The following is a 25,043-nucleotide window of genomic DNA, read 5'->3' on the forward strand; positions in this document are numbered from 1 at the left end:
CTTTTTATCTTTTTTACCAAATGTAGTCTTTCTTTTCCTCCTTGGGTACTGAGATTGAGCCCAGGTCCTAGACCAGGCTAGGCAAGTGCCCTGCCACTGATCATCTTCAGGTTTCCCCTTGTTATCTTGAGCCAGGGTCTCAGTTGCACACCCAAGCTGGCCTTGAACCCCTTCTGTAGACTACTCAGTCCTAGAACTGCAATTCTCCTGAAACAGCATCCTGAGCAGCTGGAGTCATAAACCTTTGTCACAAGCCCAGCAAAACACATTTGTAAGGGCTGGAGACATGGTTCAGCGATTAAGAGTGCTTGCTGCTCTTGCAGTGGGCCCAGGTTTGGTTCCCACCACCCATGTCAGGTGGCTCATAATTGCTTTTAACTCCACCTCCAAAGGAATCTGAAGCCACTGGCCTCTGCAGGAACTTTCACTTATGCGCGCGCGCACACACACACACACACACACACACACACACAGAGACACAACACAAATCTTTTTAAGAAATGGGTTTTGCCATATTTTTATATATTTTTCATACTTGACAGTTTCTTTCTTTTTATTTTTCTTTTTTGTGCTTTTTTTTTTGTCTTGTAGGGTTTTGTTTGGGGGTGGTGCAGTGAAGCTAGTTCAACAGCTGAAAGTGATTGCTACCATGCCTAAAGACATAGGTTTGATCCCCAGGAGGGAACTGACACCCACAAGTTGTCCTCTCACAGTGGTATGTGTGTGTGCAAGGTCACATACACACAAAAAAATGTAAAGTGAGAACATTTTTAAAATGTGTTAATAGTTCTAGAGGCATTTTTATCTTACCAACAAATTAGAATTATTAGGTTTATTTTAAAGGAATTTGGACTAAAGTTATGCGTGCACTTACTTAGAAATGAATTTAAATTAGACTTTTTGGGAGACTTTACTATGTAAATATGTATAATATTTCTAATGGCAGCATATGGAACATATATACTGGTAAGCCAAAAAAAGCACAAAAAAGAAAAATAAAAAGAAAGAAACCATCAAGTATGAAAAAATATATACAAAATATGGCAAAACCCATTTTATGTCAAAACTTAATCATAAAAAAGCAAAATAATTTTACCAATTTAAATGAAAACTAAATTCAAATATATAACAGAATGAAATAAATGCAGACCACCTAAAGGTTATCAACTAAACCTTTGTTGTTGTTGTTACTCAAAAAAAACCATCAGTGCACAAACTTTAGAATGCTTCACTTTCTACTACAGTCTAAAGAATGAATGTTTCCATTCCTAGCCAACAATTCCTTCCTTTCTACCATGTCTCAAACTTGAATTTGTTTCACGTTAATAGACTGGTTATTCAAGGTTGCTACCTCAACTTACCCTACACCAAGAGTAATTATCAGGCATGGTGATGAGCCCTAGGTTCAGGTCTTAGTCAATCACACACACACACACACACACACACACACACACACACACTGAGCAAATTATCAAACTGGCTTAGGTCGAAGAAGAATATATAAAAGTGACGCAAAGGGGTAGTAAGCTAGGCAATAACAAGTAACTGCAGCATAAGACAGTGGTTTGGGGGAGCATGGTTGTGGAGGAGGGTCTCATGGCAAGTTATTCTGTATGCAGTGTCCTGGCATGTAATCTTTGTTTTGCCAATGGGGGTGTTTACTGGAATTTTTAGGAGCAAAGCCTGGGCCCTGGCAATTCTAATGAACTAAGCTCAGCTACTCATCATGAATATGCCAGTTAAAGGGTTGAAGAGAGAAACGGCTCAGCAGTTAAGAGCACTTGCTGCTCTTGCAGAGGACTGCAACATATAGGGTCTCCTACACTCATCCAGGTCATTCACTGCTTTCTGTAACTCCAGTTCCAAGGAATCTCCCGTCCTCTGTGGGCACCTGTACACACACAGTATACATGTGTACACACACGGTATACATGTGTACACACGCGGTATACATGTGTACACATGCGGTATACATGTGTACACGAGCACAAACACACATACATAAAATAAAAGTAAACACATTTTTTAAAAAGGAGGGAGAGGTAATAGTGAAAGTCAGAGGAAAGAGATTCAATGTAGCCACACTAGGAAGAAGAACAGGTCAACAGGTCTGCTCACAGTGTCAAAGTCCATCTTTAGGACTCTGACATGGGAATTACCTTTAGAGAGGAAGAGGTATGCATAAGTAATCAGTCCCGGTCGTGACCACCATTAACCCATCACTGTCTCAATCTTTTCCTTCTCCCAATCTGAGATTTGGTGTGCATTTCCCCACTCTTTGGTTTTACATATTAATATTGAGGTGAACTATACCTGTATCTGAAAAAATTGTCATAAACAGAATTCATGTAGGACTCAAGGTCAGAAAATAATCAGGACACATAACCATATATAAGAACCATTTCTCTGGAGACCCAGCATTGGGGTGAGTTTCTGGCCCACGGCGCCAGCCTGGGACGGGGAGCTCGGGGGTTTCTTGGCCCCCTGTCCTGCTTGGGCTCTCTGCTGCCTCTTTCTTCCTGGCCCACCCAGCTTCCGTCCAGAGCCCTCCCCACTTCGCCCCCACTGCCCTCTTTTGGCGCGTGGCATCGCCCAGCCCAGCCTATCTGGGCGCTGAGTCCGAGTACCCGGGGCTCCCGGGGGGCAGCAGTTCCTTTGTTTCTGTGGCCTGCCTGCACCAAGCGGGGTAGGCGCTTTGTCTGCGAGCTGCCCAACCAGCACGGAGGCCTGATCTTTCGGCGCCAGGAGACCCAGCATTGGGAGAGCCAACATTGGGGAGAGACAGCGTTTGGTAGGCAAGGAGACCTAATCCGGTAAAAGAAGATCCATAGGGAGCATTTGGAAGAAGAGATGGGCCGACGTCAAGGCAAGAATTCGCCCAACAAGCTGAAAAGCAACATGAAGCTACCAGAAACAAGCGACCTCACAACGGGAGGACAAGAACCCCTTAATCAAGAGGAAGGAGAAAAGATTGACTTCATGAAAGTGATTGACACCCTTAAACAGCATGTAAAAAACGCCCTTATAGAAATGGATGAGAAATATAACAGAAAGTTTGAAGAATTGAATAAATCAGTGAATGATACCCTAGAAAACCAAGGAAAAACAATCAAACAGATAATGGAAACAGTTCAAGACCTGAAAACTGAAATAGAGGCAAAGAAGAAAACACAAACAGAGGGCCGTCTGGACATGGAAAATCTAGGTAAACGAATAGAGACTACAGAAACAAGCATAACCAGCAGAATACAAGAGATAGAAGAAAGACTCTCTGATTCTGAAGATACCATAGAGAAAATAAACACACTGATCAAAGAAAACAGCAAGTCCAACAAACTCTCATCACAAAACATTCAGGAAATATGGGACACAATAAAAAGACCAAACCTAAGAATAATAGGAGTAGAAGAAGGAGAAGAAGGGCAGCTCAATGGTCCAGAAAATCTATTTAATTAAATTATAGAAGAAAACTTTCCCAACCTAAGGAAAGATTTTCCTATGAAGGTGCAAGAATCATACAGAACACCGAATAGGCTGGATCAAAAAAAAACATCCCCTCGCCATCAAAACACAAAGCATACAGAATAAGGAAAGAATATTAGGAGCTGCAAAGGAAAAAGGCCAAATTACTTATAAAGGTAAACCTATCAGACTTACACCTGACTTCTCCATGGAAACCATGAAAGCCAGAAGGTCCTGGATAGATGTACTGCAGAAACTGAGAGACCATGGGTGCAAGCCCAGATTACTATACCCAGCCAAGCTTTCATTCACTATAAATGGAGAAAATAAAATTTTCCAGGATAAAAACAAATTTAAACAATATGCAGCCACAAATCCAGCCTTACAGAAAGTAATTGAAGGAAAATCACTAACCAAGGAGTCCAACAATGACCACAATAACTCAGACATCTAGAGACCCTTCACCAACACAAAACAAAGAAGGGAAACACACAAACTCTACGACTAAAAAAAAAAATGACCGGAGTTAACAACCACTGGTCATTAATATCACTTAATGTCAATGGACTCAACTCACCTATAAAAAGGCACAGGCTAAGAGATTGGATAAGAAAACAGGATCCAACATTCTGCTGTTTACAAGAAACACACCTCAACCACAAAGACAGGCACCTACTCAGAGTAAAGGGCTGGGAAAAGGCCTATCAAGCAAATGGACCTAAGAAACAGGCAGGTGTGGCCATACTAATCTCTAACAAAGTTGACTTTAAATTTAAATCAATCAGAAGAGATGGAGAGGGGCATTTTATACTCATAACAGGAACAGTTCATCAGGATGAAGTCTCAATCCTGAACATCTATGCCCCTAATATAAAAGCACCCACGTACATAAAAGAAACATTGCTAAAATTCAAGGCAGCCATCAAACCGCACACACTAATAGTAGGAGACTTCAACACTCCTCTCTCACCAATGGACAGGTCAATCAGACAGGAACCTAACAGAGAAATAAGAGAATTAGTGGAGGTAATGAATCAAATGGACTTAACAGACATCTATAGAACATTCCATCCAAATAGGAAAGAATATACCTTCTTCTCTGCAGCTCATGGAACCTTCTCGAAAATCGACCACATAGTCGGTAACAAAGCAAACATCCACAGTTACAAAAAAATATTAGTAACCACCTGTGTCTTATCAGATCACCATGGATTAAAGTTAGAATTCAACAATAATGCTACCCCCAGAAAGCATACAAAGTCATGGAAACTGAACAGTCAACTATTGAACCATAGCTGGATTAAGGAAGAAATAAAGAAAGAAATTAAAGTCTTCCTGGAATTCAATGAAAATAAAGAAACAACATACTCAAACTTATGGGACACTATGAAAGCAGTCCTAAGAGGAAAGTTCATAGCACTAAGTGCCCACTTAAAGAAAACAGAGAAAGCTCACATTGGAGACTTAACAGCCCACCTGAAAGCTCTAGAAAAAAAAGAAGCAGACTCACCTAGGAGGAGTAGAAGACTGGAAATAATCAAAATGAGGGCTGAAATCAACAAAATAGAAACACAGAAAACAATACAAAAAATCAATGAAACAAAAAGCTGGTTCCTGGAGAAAATCAACAAGATTGACAAACCCCTATCCAAGCTAATCAAACGGCAGAGAGAGAATTTGCAAATTAATAAGATCAGAAATGAAAAGGGGGACATAACCACAGACACAGAGGAAATTCAGAGAATCATTAGATCTTACTACAAAAGCCTATATGCCACAAAATTGGAAAATGTAAAGGAAATGGATACTTTTTTAGATAAATATCATATACCAAAGTTAAATCAGGACCTGGTGAACAATCTAAATAGACCTGTTAGTCGCGAAGAATTAGAAGAGGTTATCAAAAACCTCCCTACCAAAAAAAGCCCAGGACCAGATGGTTTCAATGCGGAATTCTACCAGATCTTCCAAGAAGATCTAATACCTATACTCCTTAATGTATTCCACAAGATAGAAACAGAAGGGTCATTACCAAACTCCTTTTATGAAGCCACAATTACTCTGATACCAAAACCACTCAAAGACTCAACCAGGAAAGAGAACTACAGGCCAATCTCACTCATGAATATCGACGCAAAAATCCTCAACAAAATACTGGCAAATCGAATCCAAGAACACATCCGAAAAATTATCCATTATGATCAAGTAGGCTTCATTCCTCAGATGCAGGGCTGGTTCAACATACGAAAATCTATCAATGTAATCCAGCATATAAATAAACTGAAAGAAAAAAACCATATGATCATTTCATTAGATGCTGAAAAAGCATTTGACAAAATTCAACATCCATTTATGTTAAAAGTCTTGGAGAGATTAGGGATACAAGGGTCATACCTAAATATAATAAAAGCTATATACAGCAAGCCGACAGCTAACATCAAATTAAACGGAGAGAAACTCAAAGCCATCCCACTTAACTCAGGAACACGACAAGGCTGTCCACTCTCCCCATACCTCTTCAATATAGTGCTTGAAGTTCTAGCAATAGCAATAAGACAACATAATGGAATCAAGGGGATTCGAATTGGAAAGGAAGAAGTTAAACTTTCGTTATTTGCAGATGATATGATAGTGTACATAAGCGACCCCAAAAACTCCACCAAAGAACTCCTACAGCTGATAAACAGCTTTAGTAATGTGGCAGGATACAAGATCAACTCCAAAAAATCAGTCGCCCTCTTATACACAAAGGATATGGAAGCAGAGAGGGAAATCAGAGAAGCTTCACCATTCACAATAGCCAAAAACAGCATAAAATATCTTGGGGTACATCTAACCAAGGAAGTGAAAGATCTATTTGACAAGAACTTTAAGGCATTGAAGAAAGAAATTGAAGAGGATACCAAAAAATGGATGGACCTCCCTTGCTCTTGGATTGGGAGGATCAACATAGTAAAAATGGCAATTCTACCAAAGGCTATTTATAGATTCAATGCAATCCCCATCAAGATCCCATCAAAATTCTTCACAGATCTGGAGAGGACAATAATCAACTTTATATGGAAAAACAAAAAACCCAGGATAGCCAAAACAATCCTATACAATAAAGGATCTTCTGGAGGCATTACCATCCCTGACTTCAAACTCTATTACAGAGCTACAGTAATGAAAACAGTGTGGTACTGGCATAAAAACAGAGAAGTCGACCAATGGAATCGTATAGAAGACCCGGATTTTATCCCACAAACCTATGAACACCTGATTTTCGATAAAGGAGCTAAAAGTATAAAATGGAAGAAAGAAAGCATCTTCAACAAATGGTGCTGGCACAACTGGATGTCATCTTGTAGAAGAATGAAAATAGACCCTTATCTATCACCGTGCACAAAACTCAAGTCCAAATGGATTAAAGACCTCAATATCAGCCCGAACACACTGAACCTGATAGAAGAGAAAGTGGGAAGTACCCTACAGGAGCTGGGCACAGGAGATCGCTTCCTATGTATAACCCCAGAAGCACAGACATTAAGGGCAACATTGAATAAATGGGACCTACTTAAACTGAGAAGCTTCTGTAAAGCAAAGGACATAGTCAATAAGACACAAAGGCAACCTACTGATTGGGAGAAGATCTTCACCAACCCCACAACAGACAAAGGTCTGATCTCCAAAATATATAAAGAACTCAAGAAACTAGACTTTAAAATGCTAATTAACCCAATTAAAAAATGGGGCACTGAACTGAACAGAGAATTCTCAGCAGAGGAAGTTCAAATGGCCAAAAGACACTTAAAGTCGTGCTCAACTTCCTTAGCAATCAGGGAAATGCAAATCAAAACAACTTTGAGATATCATCTTACACCTGTCAGAATGGCTAAAGTCAAAAACACCAAGGATAACCTTTGCTGGAGAGGCTGTGGAGGAATGGGTACCCTCATCCATTGCTGGTGGGAATGCCATCTTGTGCAACCACTGTGGAAGTCAGTGTTTCGGTTTCTCAGGAAATTCGGGATCAACTTACCCCTGGACCCAGCAATACCACTCCTGGGAATATACCCAAGAGATGCTCTATCATATGACAAAAGCATTTGTTCAACTATGTTCATAGCAGTATTATTTGTAATAGCCAGAACCTGGAAACAACCTAGATGCCCTTCAATGGAAGAATGGATGAAGAAAGTATGGAATATATACACGCTAGAGTACTACGCTGCGGTAAAAAACAATGACTTCTCGAATTTTGCAGGCAAATGGATGGAAATAGAAAACACTCTCCTGAGTGAGGTGTCCCAGACCCAAAAAGATGAACATGGGATGTACTCGCTCATAATTGGTTTCTAGCCATAAATTAGGGCCACGGAGTCTACAATAGGTGAACCTAAAGAAGCTAAGTAAGAAGGTGAACCCAAGGAAAAACATATGGTTATCCTCTTGGCTAAGGGAAGTAGACCCAATTGCCGGGGAGAAAATTAGGATCTTGGGGGTGGGGTGGGATGGGGGTAAGGGGAGATGGGGAGAGAAAAGGTAGAAGGGAAGGAGGGGGGATTTGGGGAATCAGGAGAATTGGGATAAAGGAAAGGTGGATAGGGGAGCACGGAACCACAATTCTTAGTTAAGGGAACCACTTTAGGGTGAGCAAGAGATTTGACCCTAGAGGGGCTCCCAAGTGCCCAACATGAGGTTCCCAGTTAGTTCCTTGGGTAGCTGAGGATTGGGAACCTGAAATGACCCTATCCGAGAGCAATACTGACGAATATCTTGCATATCATCATAGAACCTTCATCTGGTGATGGATGGAGACAGAGACAGAGACCCACACTGGAGCACTGGACTGAGCTCCCAAGGTCCCAATGAGGAGCAGAAGGAGGGAGAACATGAGCAAAGAAGTCGGGACCACGAGGCGTGCACCCACCCACTGAGACAGTGGAGCTGATCTACTGGGAGCTCACCAAGGCCAGCTGGACTGTGACCGAAAAAGCATGGGATAAAACCGGACTCTCTGAACATGGCGAACAATGAGGGCTGATGAGACGCCAAGGACAATGGCACGGGGTTTTGATCCTACTTAATGTGCTGGCTTTGTGGAAGACTAGCCAGTTTGGATGTTCACCTTCCTAGATATGGACGGAGGGGGGAGGACCTAGGACTTACCACAGGGCAGGGAACCTGGACTGCTCTGTGGACTGGAGAGGGAGGGGGAGAGGAGTGGGGGGGAGGGGTAGAAGGGTGGGAGGAGGGGGAGGGAAATGGGAGGCTGGGAGGAGGTGGAAACTTGTTTTTTGTTTATGTTTTTTTTCTTCTTTTCTTAATAAAAAAATTATTAAAAAAAAAAAGAACCATTTCTCGGGGCTGGAGAGATGGCTCAGTGGTTAAGAGCATTGCCTGCTCTTCCAAAGGTCCTGAGTTCAATTTCTGGCAACCACATGGTGGCTCACAACCATCTGTAATAAGGTGCCCTTTTCTGGCCTGCAGACATACATACACACAGACAGAATATTGTATACATAATAAATAAATAAATAAATAAATATTTAAAAAAAAAGAACCATTTCTCCACAATTTCTTGGTTTTAGTTACTTTTGGAAAGACTCCATTCCAAAAGTGACTCGATTTTTGCTGTTGGTTTTAAAACACTTAGAGCCTTGCTATACAGTATAGTCCAGGCCTAACTTCAAATTCATAATCTTCATACCTAGCTCTCAGATACTGTAATTTTATGAATAAGGGCCACTCTGCAATGTGTGATATTTGTTTGTTTGTGTTTTGGAAATGCTCTCTTTCTTTCTAAATATTCCCTGAAGACATCACTGATTATCCACTCAGTAAGTTGATCTCAACCATCCTTTATTACCAGGAAGAGATCTGTCATGGTTAGTCTGATATGACTCCACCATTGGTAAAATAACAAATGTTGGGAAATGACTATCAATGAAATACTTTCAGGCCAATTTTAAGCAACTGAGAGTGTCTTACTGTGTAGCTCTCGTTGGCCTGTCTCTACCTCTGGAATGCTGGAATTAAAGGTGTACACCACCGCATCTGACTCTAAAAGCAAACATTTAAAGAAACTCATTTGAAAATGAAGTACTTGTTTAGAGATGTACCCCTTAAATGATCAATGTCAAATATCTTTTGTGAGGAAGTAACATTTGGAGTGCACAATGTTAGGGCAGTCTAATTATCTTTAAAGAGAATTACAGTGGTACACTTAGGAGCAAACAAAGATAAACTATAAACACAAACATGAACACACTAGCAATTCTAGTTGGGTGGCTACCAGCTCGATTAAGGGTTATCCTTAGTTTTCTATCTTAAAAGGCTTATATAATACGTTTATTTCAAATTAGCGTTGATGGAAACAGGAGAAAAATAAACAATCAGACGGTTGAGAAGCCAGAATATTATATTTGGCCAGAAACAGAAATGATAAAATTACTTAGGAACACTGGTTACAGTTTCTTGTTATTTTTTCTCTCATTATAGACAGTAATGAGCATAACTCCCTAGAAACTATGTCTAAGGGCATGACCTAAATTTCAGTCTCGACACAAACTGTCTGAATGGAGAGGCACATGAATAGCTCCTGGGTAGGACACCCGGAGCTGAGCAGCTGATGCTCAATCTGGCAAAATTTTGCTAACCTCTAGATAGGGACTCTGGGTAACCAACCATCTTTGGCTCCTGCTCTTGCAGGAGCTCAGCTTGCTTCCTATATTTTTTCTCAGTTTTCAAGATTTATTCATTTGTATATTTATCTCTGTGTGTGCACGTGTATTAGGGTGAACCTATGATAAAGTCTTTTCTATAAATCCATCTTCCTGTTGCCCATGAAATTCATCCCCCGACTTTACCAGACAAAGGATCCAGTAACCACTGGCCTGTGGTGACTCTGGTTGCCATTGACTGTCTGGGACCCTTGCCCCCAAGCTAACAATCATCTAAGGTGAGAAAACCTCTGTTATACTCATCAGGACCCTGACTTTATCCCCAGCTTCCCTGATTACTATAATTACACACTAAAATTCTTTACATGTTAACTCAGCTTCTGTTTTTGAAGCAAAATTTAGATTATTTCAATCAGTAACATAATGGTGGGGCATATGTTCCTACTGAGAAATAGATCATTTAACTAATATGAAAACATATAGGTGTGTGCTTGGGGGTGGGGAAGGTCTTAAATATCTCACTTTTGGGTGGGAAGGACGTATTTTTGAACATACCTACAAATTTATTTTTTATCCCAAAACACCAACAAGCTTTTGGTCTATTGTAACGTTTATAACTTCGGATTGTTTGTGACTGAAAAAGAGGAGCCTGGACCTGGACAGGCATTTTTGAGTCCACTCTCCACCCTGCCTGGATACTTTAGAAATTCTGCCCCACAGAAACAAAGGGTAAGGACCACCCCGGACTGAGACTTAAATCCGGGTTAGGGATAGTGGACCCCAAAGAAATAGGTGTTCTTTTCCCTGAGTAAGGGAAACGTGGGCCCTGTCACGTAGAAGGTTCCCTTCATAGTACAGAATCCACTTAGTGACGCTTTTGTAACAAAGGAATCCTGTCATAAAGGGCGGGGCAGGGCAGCCACAGGTGCCAAGGCTCCCTGAGGCCAGGAGCCTTTCCTCCCGTTTATCTCCCGCCAGCGCACTGCAGCACTGTGGATCGCCTCGATACTGCATGCCATGTCCTTACCACATGTCATGACTCCCCTGAGCTTCTGCTTCTGCACCCCAAGTCGTCTCCTCACCGGACAAATTTTGCTGGTGGTGATCCAGGCCGATCATATTGCGGAGTGGGTCCAGAACCCAGTTCGGTTGACTTCAGAGCCCTGGGTGCCGACCAAGCTCTGGTGGCACCTCTCTGATCGTCCGCCCAAATCCCCGCAAGCTCACACATCCCAGGCAGGTGCAGGGGATTTTGGTTACCTGGGGTCCTCTGCTCCCTCTCAGATGTTCTCCCCACCCCGGGAGTTGACGGAGAGTTTTCTTTCATTCCAAGATACGGATACCTCTGCGCAGCCGCACCCAGAGTCTGATCAGTTCACTGTTCCACTTCAGCATCTGACCAACGAAATGAATCCACCGCGGAAGCTGCCAGAGAACATTTTAAAGCTAAAAGGGGATCAAAAACACTCTCCACAATTCAAAAGTATTTCCGGTCTGGACCAGGCTACAGATAGCCAGTTATATGAAATACTTGTTCCATCACTAGACAGTGAGAAATCGAAAGTTACAAAGTTCATAGCTTCACCCCATGACTTGAAGAAAGATCTAGCTCAGCACAAGAAACCTGCTAAGGTGGCTTTTGGAACTACTACAAAACAATTTGCAAAACCTCCACCGCGAAAAGAAACTATGGAGGATGATTATTGGTATCCAAGTATGAATGAAGCTTATTCTGACAGCTTATCTCTGCAATCCCAGGGGAACAGAAAGGAGCCTCCAGAGCCATCTGGGCAGGTTGAGCCTCCTGAATACCAGCTGGAGGCACAATCTCAAGATTCAGAGAACCTTGGTGCAGCTCAAGAAGGCCGGGATCACCTCCCACCCCATCGTAAGGAAAAGGATTCTTCAGTTCAGAAGAAAGAACCAGTTCATCAGTTCACTTCTGAGGAGGCTGCAGCAATAGAGCAGCCTGTAATAAATGGTCCACCTCCAGAAAGAATTAGAGCTCAACACTCAAACATGCCAAATGTCACAGTGAAGCCTTTAGATCTGGAGGTGACCATAATCTCAGGGGCAGATGAAGAGACTCAACATACTTTGAGCCAACAGCAGGCCCCAGGCCATCTTTCAGAGAGTGCTGAGGATATGGGACCTTTATTAATCCAACAAGAGGCCCCAGTCCAGCTTTTAGAGAGTCCTGGGGAGGTAGCACCTTCATTAATCCACCAAGAGGCTGCAGCTCCAAATTCAGAGTTCTCTCAGGAACCTCCGTTATCCCAGCAAGAGTCCTTGGCTCCAACTCCAGAGCTCACTGAGGTGTTGGAGCCTTCATCAAGCCAACAAGAGGCCCCAGCTGAGATTTTAGAGCTTCCTGAAGACCTTGAAAATTCTGGTATCCAGCTAGAAGTTCCAGCTCTGCCTACAAAGCTCCCTGAAGAAATCAGTCCTATAGTTCAGCAAGGGGGTACAGTTCCAGTTCCAGAATCCTCTATGCAGAATATAGCTGAAGCTCCAGCAGCAACCATTCCATATCCCACTCAGCATCAAGTTCACCATGATACTTTGCCCATGTTTACAGTCAAACCTCCAGATGTGGCACTCACAATAACTTCTGAACCTTTTAAGGAGGTTGAACTGTCTCCAGCTCAGGAGGAGACTCCAACTCAGACTCCAGGTCCTCTTGTGCAAGCTGCACATTATCCTAGCCTGGAACAGCATCCAGATGAACTTTCTGAATCTCCTGCAGAGATTGAATCATCTGAAAGTGGCCTGGAATCCCAAATTCAGCTTCCAGAGGAAGCTGAGGAAGAGGAGGAGGAAGCTTCTCTAATTCAGCAGGATGTCCCATCACATCCAGGCCCTCTTCTGGAGAATGAGTCTTCTCCTATAGAACCAGAGCAGCCAACTCAACATTCTGAGCCTCTTGAGGAGGTAGGATCAGGTCCTGGAAGCCAGCCAGAAGCCTTAGTTACACCTACAGAACTCCCTGAAGAAGCCATGCCTCCAACTGAGCAAGCGCCTCCCCTTCAAGTTGTTGAGAACGTCGTTGAATCTCCATCAATTCACCAAGTGACATTCCAGCCAACTCAGAGTGAAGAGAACCATCATCACTTGCCACATGTTGTATTTAGGCCTGTGGATGTGGCACTTACCATAACTTCAGGACCTACCAAGGAGATGGAATCTTCTCTGACGCAGCAGGAGTCCCCAGTGCATCCTCTAGAGTACCCTGGAGAGGAGGAACCTTTTTTCAGTGAGCAGGAACAGCCAGCTGAACCTTCTGAACTGGAAATTCCAACTCAATCCTCAGAACATGCTCTAACCCAACAAGAACAAGCAACTCTGTCTTCAGAATATCATGAAGTGACTGTTTCACCCTCAACTCACCATCAGACTCACCAATCAAGCTTATCCTCTCTAAGTGTTCAACCTCCGGATATGCAGTTAACTATAACACAAGAACCCACCACAGAGGTGGGACCTCCTCCTGTGCATCATGAGGCTATAGTTAAACCAAATACAGTCCCGGAAAAGGATGTAGGCACTTCTACAACCCAGTATACCAATCCAGCTGTAACTCCAGAGCCTTCTGAAGGGATCGAACCCTTATCAAATCACAAGGAGTCTCCAGTTCAATCTCCAGAACCTGTTCAGTATGAAAACCCTTCTCTAAACCAGCACGGGGGCACAGATGAGAATCCAGAGCTCCCAGAGGAGCTTGAACCTTCTTCAGCCCAGCAGGAGACCCCAGTGCAAACTCAAGAGCTCCCTCATGAAACAGTAGTTCAACCTCCAGCACACCAGGAGGCAGCAGGTTCTGACCTGATTCCTAGTCAAGTTCATCTTCCAGCACCACACAGTGTCCCAGCTAAGCCTCCAGAGTTGATTAATGGGGTTGGAACTTCAAGCCAACAAGGGTCTGAACCTTTGAAAGACCAGCAAGAAGTTATAACTCTGCCTCCAACCCTCCATGAAAACCAACAGCAGTCTTCAGTTCATCCAGATGTCCCCACCCTGCCTGAAGAGCTTCCTGGGGAAGTTTCTTCAGGGCAGCAGGGGAACATATCTCCACCCATAAAGCACCCTTTGGGTACAGAATTGTCACCTTATCAGCAAGAACTCCCAAATAAACCTCAAGAACCACCTAAAGATTTTTTTCTTCCTCCACTGGGAGATACCCTGTACTTTTCACCTGAAGATCTAGAAGCAATATTCAGATATGAGCATTCAATATTGCATAAAACCACAGTTAAACATCCAAACCAAGCACGAACCAGAGCTCCAGAGTCCTCTTTGAAAGTTTACTCCCTTCAGGAGCAGGAGGAGGACCTACTTCAGCCTATAGGTCCCACTGAACAAGTTGAATTTTTACAAGTCCAAACTGAGTCCCCTTCCCATACACCTGAAACTGAATTTTCTCGGCAAGGGGCTATAGCTCCGAAAGCAGACCACCACAAAGGGGTGTATTCTTTTCCAACTCAGCAGGAAGGCCCATATCTACCTCCAGATTCTACTATGGGTGCAGAACCTTCTCCAGCTCAGCATATGACCCGCTCTCAACCTGCAGACCTCTCTGAGAATGTGGAACCATCTCCAGTGCTACAGCCCACCAATACACAGGTTTCAGAACCCCCTAAGGAGACAGAGCTTTCTGCAGCCCAGCAAGTAGTCCCACACCAGCTTCCAGAGTTAATGAACAATATTGTAACGTACCCTCCAGCATATCAGATGACAGTCTCAGCACCAGGTCAGATTCAAGCTGAGTATTCAGCATCACCCGTTATCTCATTTCGGCCTTTGGACCTGGAACTCACAACTTCACAATATACTCCAGAAGCAGACCATGCTACAGTACCAAAGAAGACTACACCTCCACCAACACATCCTCATGTGACATTTCCACATCAGCAACCTTTGGATATGGAACTTACCATAACTCCACAACCTACTCCTGAGGGAGAACTTCCTCAAATTCTGCCAGAGACCACAATTCAGATTTCACAACCACCTAGAGTGGTTATAGTTCCAGTCCCAATATATCAGGTGGTGACAGTTCCAACACCACGTCAGGATCACATTGAGTATCCAACAGCACCTGTTGTCTCCTTTCAGCCTTTGGACCTAGAACTCACCATAAATTCAGAGCCTACTAGAGAGATTCAGCCTCCCACAACCACAAAGATGAGTACAATTCCTCCTCCTAAGCGCCCCCATGTTCAACCTTTGGATTTGGGTCTTACCATAACTCATCAATCTACTGCTCAAGTAGAGCTTCTTCGAACTATACCAGAGAGCACAATTCATCTTACAGAACCAACTACAGAAGTTGTAACTTCAGCCCTAATATATCAGGAGGTGACAGTTTCAGCACCACGTCAGGATCAAACTGAGTATCCAACAGCACCTGTTGTCTCCTTTCAGCCTTTGGACCTGGAACTCACTATAAGTTCAGAGCCTACTAGAGAGAGACTGCCATCTACAACCACAAGGATGAGTACAATTCCTCCTCCTAAGCCCCCAACAGTTCAACCTTTGGATCTGGAACTTACCATAACTTCACAGTTTACTACTGAGGGAGAACGTTCTCAAATTGTGTCAGAGATTACAACCCAGATTACAGAACCACCTAAAAAGGTTGTAGCTCCAGTACCAATATATCAACAGATGGCAATTCCAACCCCAAGTCAGGATCAAGATGAGTATTCAATAATGCCTGTTATCTCCTTTCAGCCTTTGGATCTGGAACTTACCGTAACTCCACAACCTACTCCTGAGGGAGAACTTCCTCAAATTCTGCCAGAGACCACAATTCAGATTTCACAACCACCAAGAGTGATTATAGTTCCAGTCCCAATATATCAGGAGGTGACACTTCCAACACCACATCAGGATCACATTGAGTATCCAACAGCACCTGCTGTCTCCTTTCAGCCTTTGGACCTAGAACTCACCGTAACTCATCAACCTACTGCTCAAGAAGAGCTTCCTCAAATTATGCAAGAGACCATACCTCAGCCCTCTGATCCACCTAAAGAGATACAGGCTCAAGCTTCTGTATTTCAAGAAGTGACATTTCCAACACCTTCTCAGGTTCACCCAACTGAAGTTACAGTTCAAGCTTTGGATCAGGAATTCGCCATAACTTCACACTCTACTACTGAGGTAGAACTTACTCAAACTACACAGGAGACCACAACTCAGCCCCCAGATACAACTACAAAGGTTGTCCCTACAGCACCACCAAGTCCGGAACCAACTGAGCATCCAACAACACCTGTTGCCTCATCTCAGCCTTTAGACCTAGAACCTACTGTGAATTCAGAACCTACCAAAGTGACTGAATATTTTACAACCACACAGGAAACTACAGTTTCTCCTCCACAGTACCATAAAATGACACTTCCAGAACAAGATACTTCCAAAGCTGTAGTTACAGTTAAGTCTTTGGATCAGGAACTTACAACTCCAACTTCCCATCTGGATGTTGAACCTTCTTCAAGCACACAGGAAATCCTTCCTGAGCCTGAGCAGCCACATGAGGAGGTTGCAGCTCAAGCACCAGTGTTTTATGAAATCCCAACAATTCAGGATCACACTCAGCAGCCGACTCTTTCTGATGTCACGGCTCAACATACAGAAGTAGACCATACCCTGTCTGCAATATCCACTGTAGAGACTGGACTTTTTGTAGCCCCATATAATATTACAGCTTTTCCTCCAAAACACCAAGAGATCACCCTTGTACCTGAAGACCAGGTTCAGGATCAGCATGTAAACCCAACTCAAGCCACAGATCATCCTTCACACCCAGAGTTTTCCATAACTCCACAACCTGCTACAGTGGTTAAACGGTCGGCACCAGTTCAGCCTACAGAGTCATCTAAGGAAATGGTAGCTCAATCTTCAGTACATTTTGAAGTGACAGCTCTAGTTCATGATCAATCTCAGTATCCAAGCTCAGAGGCTCCCCTAAAGGCTACAGGTTCTACAGTTCCAACAACTACATCCTCTCCTCCAACACACAGTGAGGTCACACTTTCACCTCCAAACCAGGTTCAGACTCAGCAGCCAAATCCAACTCAGGTCACAACCCAGTTTTCACACATAGAATCTTCCACAACTCCACAACCTGTTACAGTGGTAAGCCATTCTCCACCTGTTACTGAGATCACATCTCAGCATCCAAGTTCAGAAACCATAGAGCCTGACGTCCCAACAGCTACAGCTTCTTCATCATATCCTAAGATGATACTTCCATCTCCAGAACAGTTTCAGACTCAGCAAATCCCAAGTGAAGTCACACTCCAACCCATGGGTGTGGAATATACCATAACTCCATATGCTGTGAATTTTAATACAGAAAGAAAGCCAATTATTATAATGAAACAAAATGCCTCCATAAGCACCAACCTATGTGACTTCTGTTTGTGTGAAAATGGCACACTATCGTGTATTCATCTCAGCCCAATGCGGAGACTCCACCAAGTGCCTGTGCCAAGGCCCAGCACCTACAAAGGCACTTTAACTATTTTGTAAGAATAACCTTTTCTTATTTCTGTTTTATGTTCTACTTAACATGGCAGTCTTTTCCTCAAAGCCTTGCTGGACCTTCCTTGTCACCCCAACCAACACTGGCTGACTTTCCGCTTTTACTTTTGCTTATGAATTCTTCTTCGTCCTCATCCTCCGTCTTTCTAAGATGCTCCCTTCTCCAGTTAGCCCCTTTGTATCATTGCTCAACTTTGGCTCTTCCATTTTCACACCAGCTTCTCTATAACTCATCTCCTTAGTAAGCATGCAATGAAGAAGTCAAAGGAGATTCAGACTCCTGGGGCTTGACCCCAGGTCTTTCACGTGGTAGTTCTGCAACTCTAGGAAGAGTGCTTAGCTGTGACTTAATTCCCTCACCTGTGAAATGTGGAGTATGAGGCTATTTCATAGGATTGTTGTGAGGGTTAGTTGATTACCTGGAATACTTATCTTAGTCTTAACATACATGAATGTTGGCTATTAATACTGTGCAATCTCTCAGTTCTGTTCAGAGCTCATCTTTGTTCTAGGACATATAACCTTTTTGCAGAACTTGAGGTTAAGAACTGTGAGAGCCACATATGTATGGTGTTATCTCTAGAACATAAAAAATGATACATCAGGAAAAGGGGAGCATTAAACCTTCACCTGTGGCTCAAAGTATGTCTATTATTGAATAGAGAAAAACCAGAGAGTACAGCCTAGGCAAAGGCATGGCTATGAGAATAATGGGGATTTAGTCAGATTAAAAATATAGGTAAACATACTATCAGCTATAAGATTTAGAAAGTGACACAGAGAGACATAGAAAGCCATTGGAACTTTCCAGGAAAGAGAAAAAATAATAAGACAGGATAATTTTTTATAAAGACAAACTAGTAGTATAATCTGACCTGGAGTTTCCTAGGCTTTTGGGCATTTTCCACCATTCTCATATCTTGGATCATTTTAGAATATATATATATACATATATACACACACATGTCTCCAAGCCCTCCACCATGGTGGCCTATGAGGAAGAGAAGACAGGATTTAGTGAAGAGTTAAATTTAGAGCTGGGCTGTATGATATACAACAGAGAGGGAAGTGGAAAGCGCACCCGCAGATTAGAAGTTCGAGTTCCGAGGAGACATCTCACTGCTTGCACCAGGAGCCCTCGGGAACTGACAGGTCTGGGAATTAGAAGATTGGTGGTTTTCTTCGTTCTGCATTGAACACCGCCATGAGGGTGCCATGATTTTACTGCTTCTGCTTAGTCTTTTCCTATTTACTCAAGTATATGAACTGTTTCTTCACAGGAATTTCCAAGGAAATTCTATTTCTTACATTGACAAAAATGTATGGAGAGCATACCGTTGGACTGAGAAACTGTGAGTATATTTTCTAAATATGAATACAAAAATAACAGCAGCAACAAAACACTACACTGTAAGATCCTCCTTGGTCCAGATTTTGAGGTAAATACCTCTGATAAAAGGTATTTCCTCTTCACAACCAAAATCAACCTATACCGACTGAATTTCTCAGATAAATTTTGTGGGTACTAAGGTGTAGCTCAGGGGGAGAATAGTTGCCTAGCATGCATGAGACCATAGGTTGAAACACTATCAATTCAGTCAAAAATTATTTTACATTTCATTTTGTATGTATTTCCATGAGCACACAAAGTCAGGGCATGCACATGGAAGTCAGAGGACAGCTTATAAAACTTGATCTTCTTCTGCCCGGAGATTGAATCAAGTTTCAGTCTTGGCAACAAGTCCCCTTTCCCTTGGGGTTATTTTGCTGCCCAGATTTTAAAAGTAAATTTTCTGGACTTTGTTTGAAAAGAGTGACAATGTAAGTTTGTCTCCCATATAGAAGTCATCTACAATAACATTTTTTGGTTGTGTTTTTTTAGACAGTCTAGGGAAGTAACCTCGACTGACCTGAAACTCACTAAGTAGATCAGGCTGGCCTTAAGCTCAAAGAAATCTGTCTGCTTTTCCTTCTTAAGTGCTGGATTAAAGATGTGCAACCACACCTGGCCTACAATTGCATTCTTTATGGATAGAAATTAAATATCAGGTATAGAGAGACCTTCCTTGTGCTCTAATTTTTCACCTTTGAGGTAATGGATTTGTTTTATTTTGCTTGAGGGACAGAGACCATAAGCAAAAGCAACTGGGAGAGGAGAGTTTATGCCCCCTTACAGTTGTAATTCTCCATGAAGGGAAGTCAGGGCAGGGACTTCATGATATGTAAAGTTTCTTTTTAATACGTAGTTACTCTGTATATCGCCAATCATGCATAATATTTCATAGTATGCTCACATTAGTGAAATTTTAATATTAGCCCACTGGTGTTTAGAGAATATCTGTTTTTTCTGCTATATGTATGGCTGAAATAAGCATCCTATATACTTCTTTCTGAACATGCATAAGTTTCTGTAAACTAGATACCTAGAAATGGAATCTTCAGGGTGGAGACCGTTGGCTAGGTGAAATTTTAGTTGCCTAAGAAACAAATGGTGCCAACGTATGCTTGGGGCAATAGCATAAGACAGCATTTATTTCTCCATCCCATCTCACCACTGGATGTTCTCCATCTGTTTGACAACTTTTGATCCAGATAACCTTTAATCTTTCAGAATTCTCAGTGAAAACCTCCTGACTGAATTACATAAGGACTCATTTGAAGGCCTGCTATCCCTCCAGGTTCTGTAAGTCAGTTAAGCATATCTATTTGTCAGTTATGTGTTATCTATGGATGAACAAGGGATATGAATTAGATAGATCTTCACCTGTCTAATGGGATTGACAGTGCTTGCCTAAAATCCCAGCACTGCGGAGGTAGAAAGCAGGAGGATTGCTGAAAGTTGAAGATCTGAATGGTCTACATAGTGGGTTTCATACCAATTCCAGGACTGCTTGGCAAGACCCTGGCTCTAAAGGCAAAAACTTAATAAAACAAAATCTGCAATTAGTCATTCTGGGTGGGGCGTGTCAGCCCATCTCTAACATGAAAATGCCTTCTTGCATCTTAAATTTCTTAACTTCTATGGACAAGCTTCAGATTCAGATAGAAGCCCTTCGTTTGCAGGGGAAATGTTAGTAAGGTATGAGCAGTTACTGGAACTCCCACAACCCTTGTTTTCTAAGACATATGCTTGTATTCGGATCTAGTCAGTCACACCTCCATCAAGTCTGATCCATGCTCTCGTTTACTGCAGCCATGAGTTAGGAGTGGTTGACACCTTTAGAGAACTTGTGCCAGTGCCCTTTTTGTTGAGGGGACAGGGTGCCTGATGAGAACAGCTGAAAGAAGGCAAGATTCCTTTGGGCCCTTCTACTCAGAGGTTTTTGGCTCCTGGTGGCTGGTTCCATTGTTTCTGGGCCTGTGGTGATGCGGAGGATGGTAATGGAAGGCTGAGGTAGGGCAAAGCTTCAGACAGGGTGAAAGAAGTTGTTCTGGGTAACAAGACACACCCCCATTTACCTGTCTCCTGTTAGAAATTCCCGGTAACAAGACACACCCCCATTCACCTGCTTCTGCCGTTAGAAATTCCTGGTAACAAGACACACCCCCATTCACCTGCTTCTGCCGTTAGAAATTCCTGGTAACAAGACACACCCCCATTCACCTGTCTCCTGTTAGAAATTCCCGGTAACAAGACACACCCCCATTTACCTGTCTCCCGTTAGAAATTCCTGGTAAGAAGACACACCCCCATTTACCTGTCTCCCGTTAGGCTCCACCTCCTCGTGGCACATTCAGAAGGAATGAGTTAAGGCGTGGACGACCTTAGTGCCTACTGACTAAGAGACCCCTAGCTGAGAACCAAACCTTCAGTATATGATCCTTTTCTTATCTTTCAAGTTGGCGGTGGGGGAAAAGGGTACTTCATATCCAAACAATTAACAGGGCTAAAAAAGAAAAAAAAAAGATAACCAATAAAGAATTGCAATAGAGACTATGTGTGACCTTCAAACTCTAAAATATTTGCTAATATAACCTTCACAACAATGATTACATGGTAGGATAGATGGAATTAATACTAACTTCAAGCTGTCCCATCAAAGAGAAGAAAGAGACATTTACATTAACTCGAAGTCATTGACCCAGAGTGCTTTGGGGTTTTTGTTTTGATTTTTGTTAGTTTTTTGTTTGTTTGTTTGTTTGGGTTTTTGTTTTTCAAGACAGGGTTTTTCTGTGTAACCCTGGTTGTCCTAGAACTCAATCTGTAGACCAGGCTGGCCTTGAACTCACAGAGATCCACTTGTCTCTGCCTCCCAAGTGCTGAGACTAAAGGCATGGGCCACCACCTCCAGGCAACCCAGAACATTTTAACAGTTTGTGGAGTTTTGAGGTTTGTTTTTATTCTTTTTGAAGAATGGCCTATTATAAGCCTAGACTGCCTTCAAATTCTCTAAAAAGTCAAGGTTGACCTTGAACACCTGATTTTTTTGACTCTACCTCACAAGTGCTAGGATTACTGGCATCCACCACCACACAGTTTATGCAATCTTGGGGCCCAACTGTACTATATCCCTTATTTTTTTTTTGAACCTGGGTCTCCCTATATAGCCTAGGCTGACCTTGAACTTACCCCAGTCTGCCTACTTTAGTCTTACAACCCAAATGCTGGAATTATAGGCATGTGCCTACCATACCCAACATGTTCTTACATTTAATCCAAATTAAATTTAACATTGCCATATTAAGTAATTAGCTAAACACACAAATTACATAAACGATATCATCAACATGATAAACCTATTAGGAGAATAGATTACTATTAAGACTTTCAATGTAAGCATTTTTATGCCCATGTCAGAAATATATTATTAGAAATGATGCTTAAAAAGTATTCCTAATTAGTCCCAGGACAACCAGAACTGTACAGTGAAACCCACTAACAAAACAATAAAAATTTCAGCAATCTTGTTACCAATGAAGAAATACTTCACAATAATTCTGCTTCTTTAGAAATAAGAATGTAATACCTACCTGGCAGGGTGGTTTCCTGGGGCAAGGCTTACCCACACACTCTGGATGTGCTGACCCTTGCGATTTCCCCCAGTTGGGGAAACTTGACTGCATAGTTTATGGTAGCAGGTGACTGCATTCACAGTCTCCTCTAAAAACTATGTTGTTTATTATGAAAACTTGATTTCTGACCAATGAAATCGAATCGAAGACCCAGATACCAGTCCACACACTTATGAACATTTGAGTTTTGACAAAGAAACAAAAAATATAAAATGGAACAAAGAAAGCATATTCAACAAATGGTCCTGGCATAACTGGATATCAACATGTAAAAGAATGAAAATAGACCCATAGCTATCGCCTACACAAAACTCAAGTCCAAATGGATCAAAGACCTCAACATAAAGCCAGCCACACTGAAAACTTGGTTTCTATCCTTTACCCATGGGTGTATGCCTTTAATCCCTACTGAGCCAAATAAGCAAATAGATTATACAATCTATTGTAACAGCTTTGGGGAAGTGCACCTCTCCTAGTGTTAAAAATCTTCCTTCTAGGCCCTGAAGGATACCACTTTTGTTTTGTTTGAGACAAGGTCTCACCAGTTAGCCCTGGCTGGCCTGCAACTTGCTTTGTAGATTAGACTGGCCTGAACTCAAAATAATCCACCTGCTTCTGTCTCACAAGTACTGGGATTAAAGGTGTGTGCCATCATGCCCCCCAAATGACCACTTTTGAAGTCATCTTTTTGAGATCTTATACATCTGAACTGTCAAGCATTATGAATATGTTTGGAGAAAAACAATGAAATAATTCCTAACGGAGTATTTCTTTTTTATTTATATTATGAAATACTTGGTAAGCAATTGTTTCATGTTAGCATATATATTCCAATTAATTTTTAAAATGCCTCTCAACTTAAAAGATTAGCTTCAACAGAACACGCCAACACCGTGCCTATAATTGGAGACACAGCCATGAGGAGGACATGGATCCTTCCCTCTCGGGTTGAGGAACAGACAAATTCAAATCCTAATGCTGCAGATACGCGACAAGGGTCATCCTTAAAGCCATAAGCTGAATTCCTTCCAAAATAGCCATGTACCTATGCCTTCAGCGGTTCTTTGTTTTATAAATGTGGTTTGCTTAAATATTTGTGTCTGTCTAAAACTTGGTAGGCAATAGATATAGATAAGATCTCCATGCTTTCAAGGAGCTTGTGATTGGCAAAACTTAGGTGCAACCATAAAAATGTAATAAATATAGACATGGAAGTATAAACGGCCATGCCTCCAATAATAGGTACAGTGTTTCGCATATCCTATTCCAGCTAATTTTTGTTTGTTTGTTGTTTGCCTAGACAAGATTTCTCTGTGTAGTCTTGGCCTTCCTAGAACTCAATGTGTAGTCCAGGCTGACCTCAAACTCACAGAAATCCACCTGCCTCTGCCTCTCAAGTGCTGGGATTAAAGATGTGTACCACCACTGCCCCATCAGTTTTAAGTAATTTTTTAAATTGAGAGATATTCTAAACATTAACTGAAACATATATGACGCTCAAGAGAAAATTTGAGTGTGTTTCAAGGAAACAATCAGTGTAGTTTTCCCCTTTTTTGGTGTTTTGAAACAGCCTCACTCTGTGGCCCTGGCTGTCCTGTAACTCACAATATAGTTCAGACTGGCCTTGAGTGCAGAAATCACCCTGCCTCTGCCTCCTGAGTACTGGGACTAAAGGCACGCACCACCATATCTGGAAACCAAAGCATTTGAACATTGGGTGTCATTGGGAATCATCAGACCTCTTTTTGAAAAACTTAAATTATTACATTTTTGTTCAGTGTGTGTGTGTGTGTGTGTGTGCGTGTGTGTGTGTGTGTGTGTGTGTGAGAGAGAGAGAGAGGGAGGGAGGGAAGGAGGGAGGGAGGGAGAGAGAGAGAGAGAGAGAGAGAGAGAGAGTTCATGCCAGAGACAAGTGTGGAGATCAGATGACCGATGACCTTGCAGGATTTGGTTCTCTTCTTCCACCATGAGGGTCTGGGGGCATTGAACTCAGGTCATTAGACTTGGCCACAGGTGTCAGTACACATTAAGACATCTCACAGCTCCAGACAGGTCTCTCGGGGGACTAAAACACAAGAGTGAAGTCGAAAGTAAAGACGTGAGTGAGAGGAACGCCCATGAGCATCTACCTGGGCATTTGAATGCCAAGCCAAGCCACCATGGTGATGACCGTGGGGCTGAGCAGTGCTTTCAGACAGCACCACCTGAAGGGCTGGCTGATATCACTTCTGAGTCCACAGCTACTGAGTCAGCAAGTCAGAAGCACAGCTGAGAACCCACATCTTTAGAGGTCCCAGGTACCAGGTATATGCGGGTAATTCCAGGACTCGGGAGACTGAGGTAGGAAAACAAGGA

The 25,043-nt window shown here is 42.4% G+C and overlaps 1 protein-coding gene and 1 pseudogene across 1 annotated transcript in view; both read left to right on the forward strand.

Moving 5' to 3' along the window:
* The first annotated feature begins 16,121 nt into the window (after positions 1-16,121).
* The window catches only part of LOC121436035 (leucine-rich repeat-containing protein 37A-like), a 49,547-nt gene continuing 40,625 nt past the window's right edge, over positions 16,122-25,043 (forward strand). Inside the window, exons 1-3 of the mRNA XM_041635608.1 lie at positions 16,122-17,659; positions 18,956-19,027; positions 20,287-20,358. Coding sequence (XP_041491542.1) covers positions 16,122-17,659; positions 18,956-19,027; positions 20,287-20,358 — 1,682 coding nt within the window. The remainder of the gene's footprint in view (positions 17,660-18,955; positions 19,028-20,286; positions 20,359-25,043) is intronic.
* LOC121436342 lies at positions 22,639-22,777 on the forward strand (annotated as a pseudogene).

This window comes from Microtus oregoni, unplaced genomic scaffold (assembly GCF_018167655.1).
Source record: "Microtus oregoni isolate MIOR12 unplaced genomic scaffold, Mior012 000048F_ref0000485, whole genome shotgun sequence".
NCBI lineage: Eukaryota > Metazoa > Chordata > Mammalia > Rodentia > Cricetidae > Microtus > Microtus oregoni.